The 8,073-nt window shown below is 36.0% G+C and overlaps 1 protein-coding gene across 1 annotated transcript; it reads right to left on the bottom strand.

Moving 5' to 3' along the window:
* Positions 1-3,740: 3,740 nt before the first annotated feature.
* On the bottom strand, positions 3,741-4,127 carry LOC137724556 (uncharacterized). Its single transcript, XM_068463321.1, has one exon. The coding sequence runs from the start codon at positions 4,125-4,127 to the stop codon at positions 3,741-3,743; it is 387 nt and encodes a 128-aa protein (XP_068319422.1).
* Between the last annotated feature and the right edge of the window lie 3,946 nt (positions 4,128-8,073).

The raw sequence follows: 8,073 nt of genomic DNA, 5'->3' as shown, positions 1-8,073 counted from the left end.
AACTCATATCACATACATGCTCAAAGCATCCCCACATGCTCATACATGGAACCACATGCAATTTGATTTTCCCTCTTCGATGAGGAGTTATGTAGGCAATCCTTACCCGATACAATCACATCTCCCAACAATTCCCCTATTCTCGGACGTTCATGGAATTCCGGTGAGTTGTTTGTATACCAACAACTATGCGCAAATTTAGCTCTAACAACATTCAATATGTCTATGTATATTTTCGTTTTGTTTCTATAAGATACACGTAAAAATCATAAAATTCATTCTTTATAAATTAATAAATATTTATTTATCAATAAATCAATAAAATTGTTCATTTATCGATATAATAATAACCTTGCTAAAACAATTACTTTTCTTAGTCCCAACATTATTCATTTATAGAGGTTTATATTAGTTTTTGGAAAACTTCTAAGGAGACCACATTTTGTAAACCACATCTAAACCATCTTTCTAGTAAAAGTGGGACCAACTTGTATTGTGAATCTTACCTCTATTAGAAAAATGGTTTAAATATGATTTACAAAATGTAGTCTCCTTACCATTACTCTTATTTTTTTTTTCTTTTTAATTAAATATGTGGATCCTAGGAGAGGAAGATTGGGGAGCTTCAAACCTGAGATGAGCTGAGAAACAAATTTAGTTAGTGCCAATGCACAATATTTTAGATTTATAAAATCACAAGATACAAGGCTAAATCGAGATATAAGACTACTTAATACTATGGACAAGTGGTATATTCCTTTTCACTTATAAAGAATGATTTTAGATTCGAATCTTATGGATAACGAATTCCATACCAATTTATTCCTTCACTTAGGGATGGCAATTCTAACCGTTAAACCTGATAATCATGGATAACTGCTCGAATAGATTGGATTTGGATATAAAAATTCGGGTATATTTTGGGTATGGGAAAAATCGTGAATATTATTCGGTTATGGTTTTGGATATGGTTATAGAGGTCCCCAATCCGTATCCGTCCTCAAATCCGAACAGAATAATATAAAATATAACTATTCATAATATTAAAGTATTAAAATACACACACACACACACATGTATATTCATTATTCGCCAAATCCCTTACTTTGAGTGTAAATACAAAAATTGCATTATGTGAGTTGCATTTTGTGGAAAAGTTCATAAGTTTTGATATGAATCAAAATCTATGAAAATTCAATGGTACTTATGAGAGATATTAAATATCAGCCAACATTATCAATGTTTAACTTTAATTTTTATGCTCTGCAAGATCTATTCATTAAATCGTTTTATATATCAAATATTTAATGACGAAATTAATATTTACTAAATTATCATGCGTTCATTGAACAAATATATTTTTTGTATTGACAAAGATGGATAACATCGTTAACAGATGGGGAATCCATTATCTAGTGGGTATGGTTATAGATAATACCCAATAGTTAATTTGCAGTTGTGGATATGGTAAATTTTTGTGATTATGGGGATGAATATAGCATTTCCGTCCCCAAACTGAACTGTTGCCATCCTTACCTTCACCCCTTAGTTTAAATATATTGTTTTATTAAAAATAAACTAAATACACAAGGGAAAAATATTCCATCCTAAGATTTTTTCTACTTTCACATTTTTCAACACTCTCCATCATGAGTTTTTCGAGAAGAAAATCAAAGCTCATTCGCAACATATATGCACACAATGTTCGGTCAAATTTAACGACACAACGTTGTTGTCAACTTTATTCAAATATAACACTTTTGGGCAACAACCATTCGAGTGGTCATTAGTCCAAGTATTCAATCAATTCTTGGTTCCATGCCTTATTTACAAAATTACAAAATGGTCACTACATGCGCTTTCATTTAGGTTTTTCAAACACAACTTATGGTTTTTTTTTTTTTTTTTTTGAAGAAAGGATTCATTACCAAGGCACAACGGCTAGACAAGAACAAAGAAAGCCAAAGACGGCTAATAGAATAGGGAGACCAACACACCCCAACAAAACATGAGGTACGAGATTACACAAGATGCTGCCACAACTGGCGAACACGTCGTCCCACAAAAACAATAACCTTAATTAACCACTTGGAGGGCAAGGCAACCTATCCTTGTTTAAAATTCTAACAAGCGAAGATGGGGGCCGATTTGCCCACATAAAATTGCACATCTCCAGAGTAAAATTCTTAGCAACGAAATCTGCCGCATAATTTACTGATCTTGGAATCCAATACCAAGAGCAGGCTTGGAAAGTCTTCCCAACCACCCAGATACGGTTTTTGATTGGGAGGATTTCCTAAGTGCAGCTTAAAGAGCTATCATGCAAATATGAAATAACATGTTTTGAATCCGATTCTATCACCACCTGGGGGATATTCAGACCCTTTGCCAGATGGCACCCCTCAAGAACCGCCAAGGACTTAGCCACCACCGCCGACAAAACTGGAACTGCCACCCTTTTGACCTCTAAATATCTGCAACTCGAGTCTCAGAACACCAAGCCAACCCAAGCCGAATTAGCACCCTGTCTCCAACTCTCATCCACATTAATTTTCATCAAGGGATGAGAAGGAGGAGACCACGAAACCGCACGATCACAACTGGGTAGGGGAGGGGGAATAAGTCCAGATTCCCTTGACTTAGCAGCAACATAATTCTCCTAAGCGTTGGAAAGATTGAATATGGTTTATAATGGAGATAGGGTACGATTGTTGAACACCGCATCGCATCTGGCTTTCCAGATAAACCAACAAGAAAAGGCCACATGAGACAAAAATCGAGACTTAAACTCATTAGACCCCAGCTGCAGCGCACATAGGTGAGAGAGCTAGTCATCAAATGAGGTATTTGAAGCGCCATTAATTCGAATACAAAGGGGACCACTGAACCACACAGGCTGCACCCACGGGCATAAGAGCAGAATGTGTTCAACAGATTCCGAATGAGCAAGGCAAATAGGACATCACGGATTATCAGCACACCCCTTCCTAAACTGGTTCTCCTGAGTAGCAACAGCACCCCTTATGCAGTGCCACACAAAGATTTTCACTTTTAGAGAGACCTGAAGCTTCCAAATACCAGCCCACACCACAAACTCAAGAGAATGAGAGGAAGAGGGATGATCAATCCACCTACCAGGAGTAAAGTTTTGCACCCACCAATACCCCAATTTAACCGAGTATTCACCATTCTTAAAGGTGGGCCAGATAAGGCGATCCAAGGAAATCGAATCCCCCACCTGAATCTTGGAGATCCCAGCCCCATCCGACTTGGAAAAAAGGGCACCAAGCTCATTTGTTCTCCACGTCCTACGCTCAGTGTCAATGATCGAAGCCACCATTCGTGTCCTGTCAACCTCAACCCTATCTCTAGGAGTCGGATAGCCATTCACGATGCCAGGAACCCAATTGTCAGCCCACAGATTGATCAGATTCCCGCTCAAAACCTATCATCTCGACCCATGGGTGATATGATCTCGTCCCTCCAACAAGCTAGACCAAACCCATGAAGCACGCCCGCCCCTTTTAGCCATCAAGAACAAATCCTGAGGGAAATATCTATCCTTCAACACTTTAACCTATAACGAATCCGGCTTATGGAGAAACCGCCAACATTGCTTGACGAGAAGGGCTGCAGTTGAAATCTCTCAAATTGCGGAAGTTCAAACCACCATCCCCCTTGCCGCTCCCCATTTCATCCCACTTTAACCAGTGAATGCTCCGCTCTTTGTTCGTATTTCCCTACCAGAACTTGGCAATAGCAGCAACAATCTCCCTGCATAGTCTATCAAGCAGCCGGAACATGTTCATCGGGTATGTTGTGATAGCCATGGCAACAGCCTTAATAAACATTTCTTTACCTAGCTGGGAGAGGAATTGTTGCTTCCACCTCATAACTTTTGCCAGGACCCGGTCCTTAATGTAAGCAAGCGCGTCCCTCTTCAACCTCCCCCACACCATGGGGACACCCAGGTACATCCCTAGATCCTCCACAACCGGCATTTCCAGGTTGACACTGAGCTCTTGGGCCATTGCCACAAGGGTGTTGGTGCTGAAGTAGACCGTTAATTTTTGTAAGCTAACCTGCTGACCACAAGCCAGACAGAAAGCTTTCAGCAAGTTCGACATATTTCGACAATTGTCAAGAGTAGCTTTCAGGAACACAAGCGTGTCTTCATCAAAAAGTAAATGGGTAAGCTTTGGTCCATTCGCATTGAGCTAAATACCATCCAAGAACCCAAGATCAACAACCCTCTTGATAAGGCAGGAAAAAACTTCACTAAAAATCAAAAATAGGTATGGGGACAGGGGGTTCCCCTACTACAGCGCCCTCAACGGCTTGAACTTCTTCCCAAGCTGCCCATTTAGAAGCACAGAAAACAGGATAGATGATACATAACTTATGGTTCAGCCAAAAAAATCCACCATAGCGCCTATTAACATTAGTTTAAACCATATTATAAACATTATTTTTAGGGTACTACTATTTGACCTCTAAAAATGTGATCATATATTGTTTTTTAAACAAACTTTTATTTGTACATATTTTTATAAATTTGGAGTGTAGAATGACATGTGAGGAGTGTCAATAATGACTATGTATCTATTTTTATACAAAATATTGATATGTTGTATAAATAAATAAATCAAACATAGAAAAACAATGAAGATTTAAACGGAACAAATATATGTTGCAAAATCCATAGTTCAGACATCCTTCTTGCGAGATTACGCAAAAGTCCGCAATAATTATTTTGTGGCTTAATTGTAGCAATGATCCATGAACTTTACTCCTAATTTACTTTTAGTCTCTAAACTAATCTCGTGTTAGTTTGTTAGTCCTTGAACTTATACAATGAGTTGCACTACTTTTTTCTGTTAAATTTAGGGGTATATTAGGAACTTCATCCCAAATCACTAGAATAAACTTTAAAATGAGGAAGAGAAAGAAAATAACTTTAAAAAAAAAAATCAGATTTTTTTTTGTGTGTGTAAGAAATAGAATACATGGGATTTTTTTTTAATTATTTTTTTGTAGTAGAATATGTGATTTGTTAGTTGTTGAAGTCCAATCACAGTTAGGTCTCCTACCAACTTTGAATTTCATTGCCTAGTATTTACAAGTTGCTAAAGTCCAGCCATTTTTATTTGGAACTTTAACGAAAAGCTCCGGATACTGTTTACTTTAACGAAAACCCATATTTTTACACTAAAATGTCAATTATGGTACTAGTCACTTTTCCCTTTATTTTGTCTTTATCGTTAAAACTCAAAGTTTTCAAGCCCTTTTCATTAGTTTTCCTTTTTTTATTTTGTGTTTTTATATAGTTTAAATTTCATTTCTTTTAAGTTTATTGTTTTTTTTTTTAAGTTTTAAGTTGAAGTTCCTAATTAATATACCCCTAGATTAAACGGAAAAAGAAAAAAAAAGTGCTAGTGAAAGAACTGATGGTGTAGCACATTGTTTAGTTCGAGGATTAAAGAAACTAATATGAAAGTTCATGGGCCATTGCTACAATTAAACCATTGATATTCGAGGACTGTTGGAGTAAAAATAAATAAAAATAATTAAACCATTGCTACGATTAAGCTATTGCTACGATTAAGCCATTGCTACAACTAAAGTGTGATTAATTAATGCTTCCCCAATATCATCACTTGTATAAAAAGTAAAATCGAAAAGTGTTAGAGTAGTTATTAGAAGAAAGTCATTGCTGAGCACCAACTTATTAGAATATTTTGGATTATCAGTGGTTGATGTTGCATGCCTAGCTACTTTAACGATGCAATATTTTATGTAGCAGTTTATAATTACTAGTTGAAGGTTTTAACATGAATAGAATCATGCTTAAGGCTTAAACGTGCGTGCATGTATGGTTTGCTTCAAATCGCCATTGCCTGGGTTACTAATACAGCCAATAGCCACTAGTACTAAGAAATGAATTAACGAATACACTTGCTTCAAACAATTGCCAAAGTCATCATCCTCGTAGATGAAATTATGAATTTTTCTTCCTCGTTATCCTCGTATAATGTCTTTGTTATACACAGTCCTAACCCATTCCATGCATTGATTTATCTATACTAACGTTTTGTTTTGCTAGGCTGTGCGTCCAATAGTCATTTAATTACATGAGCATGATGTGATTGATCGTAATGTTTTTTTTTTTTTTTTTTTATTTATTTTTTATTTGGGACCATCACACCTCTTGTATGATCCGAGTTTATATTTAAAATATACTAATGATTAATAATAAGACATATTATAATATGCAAATGATTTTTTTTTTTTCTTCTTATTCAAAGATATATTACATTAACAGGGGGAGGAGAAATTAGTATTGAATTCATAATTCACGAGATTAAAATATAAGATCTCTCAATTACAAGTGAAAGAGAATATCACTTGACGATAATATTAAGAGGCAATATGAATAGACTGTTCAAATTAAGAGATAGTGTTGCATTCTCATAAAACAAAATTCTCGTAACTATGAGAAAGTGGAAGAGAAATTACAATGAATCAATGGCTATGTCCTTGTGCGGAACTAGAACCAACCTTGTCGCGGGCAAAAAGCTCCAAAATGCTTACAGAAATTACCTTAAATATTTTCTCTTTTTGAGGTCAAAGCTCCCTACCTTGTACCCTTTGAACTGCGCGCCTTCCCAATATCCCAATTCTCATGAGCCTAATTATCAAAATTCATATAAATAATACACAGTTAATAATATAAGTTGTCACTTAGTACTACGGTCAGATAAAAGTATAGGGTTAGGGTTTAATTGTTAAGATTTATTCTTCTCTCTCGGAGGAATATATATAGTTGTACAGGAGGTCCCATAAATCTGGAAACTGGAATCCCAATTATACAGGATATCAATCACATGATTACATACCTGAACAATACATCTATAATTCCTGAAATATAGCATTGACTCACGTTAATACGGTCTAATAGTATTCTTCTTCACTTGTAAGTGAGAAGTCTTAGGTTTGATTCTCGCCAAATGTGTATCTGAACAACATTATTGCTAGATACTTGTGAGGCGAAACCCACTGCCTCCCCCTTAGTGTAGATAATATCCTTTGTTTAAAAATAAAAAAAGATATAAGTTATGACATGGGATCATAATTTTTCCATCTAAACTATTTTGGATCCTACTCAAATTTGGAAACCTTAAACTTGTGGTTGGTGAAACTCGAATCTAAAACCTTAAGAGTATCTACAAGAGATTAGCCATATTTTTGTTAATTTTGCTAGAGTTTGATTTTGAAAAGCTATTATGGCTAGCCAGTTTGATTTAACGTATCTAATAACACTAGCTAGGGACTTCCACAGTAGGGCGAAAAAAGTGAGTAAGATATTAATATATTGATCACTCATATAATAATTATTCTACAACTATGGCTCATCGTTATTTTCGTAAAAAAAAAATTTTGATTCTCACGACATCATTCTGATGACTTTTAAGAAGAATTTGTGTTGGCTCGTATAACATAAGAGCTACTGGATGTTCAAGGGTTTAGGAAAAAAAATGCGTGAACAATATGCTCAATATGACGGTTATACCCTTGACGTCGTGGGTAGAGCATAAAATTACCCTAAGGGAATAAGACGTAATTTGCCCTAAGCTAACAAGGTTTTATGCCACATACAAACCATGGGCTCTCTATGCGGCCCATAATATCTCCTACTATTAAGCCATGTACACAGTCCAATGGTGGTAGGCACTGACTCTTCTGAGTCTCCCCTTAAGTGTTTAGTGCATCTGCGCTCTTATCAATATGGACTATTAGAACTACGAGCTAGTAAGACTGCAAAAACTAGCCTGCATCATCAAGGATTGTCTAGTATTCTCTCTAGCCTCAACTCCAACCTACATGTTAGAGCTTTTCAGTATAAATAGCCATGTCAAACAGAGAAAACAATAATCATCAATTACTATTCAAAACTCTCTCAAGTTCTATTTTTCTCTCTATCTTTTCTGACTTAGGCATCGGATGCCCTTTGGTGGACCCCTCCTCCTTTTCTCAAGGTTTTCGTTAATTAAACTAACAATGTTTGTTTTCTTG

Source organism: Pyrus communis, chromosome 1 (genome assembly GCF_963583255.1).
Source record: "Pyrus communis chromosome 1, drPyrComm1.1, whole genome shotgun sequence".
NCBI classification, from domain to species: domain Eukaryota; kingdom Viridiplantae; phylum Streptophyta; class Magnoliopsida; order Rosales; family Rosaceae; genus Pyrus; species Pyrus communis.
This window is presented reverse-complemented; position numbering and strand designations above follow the sequence as displayed.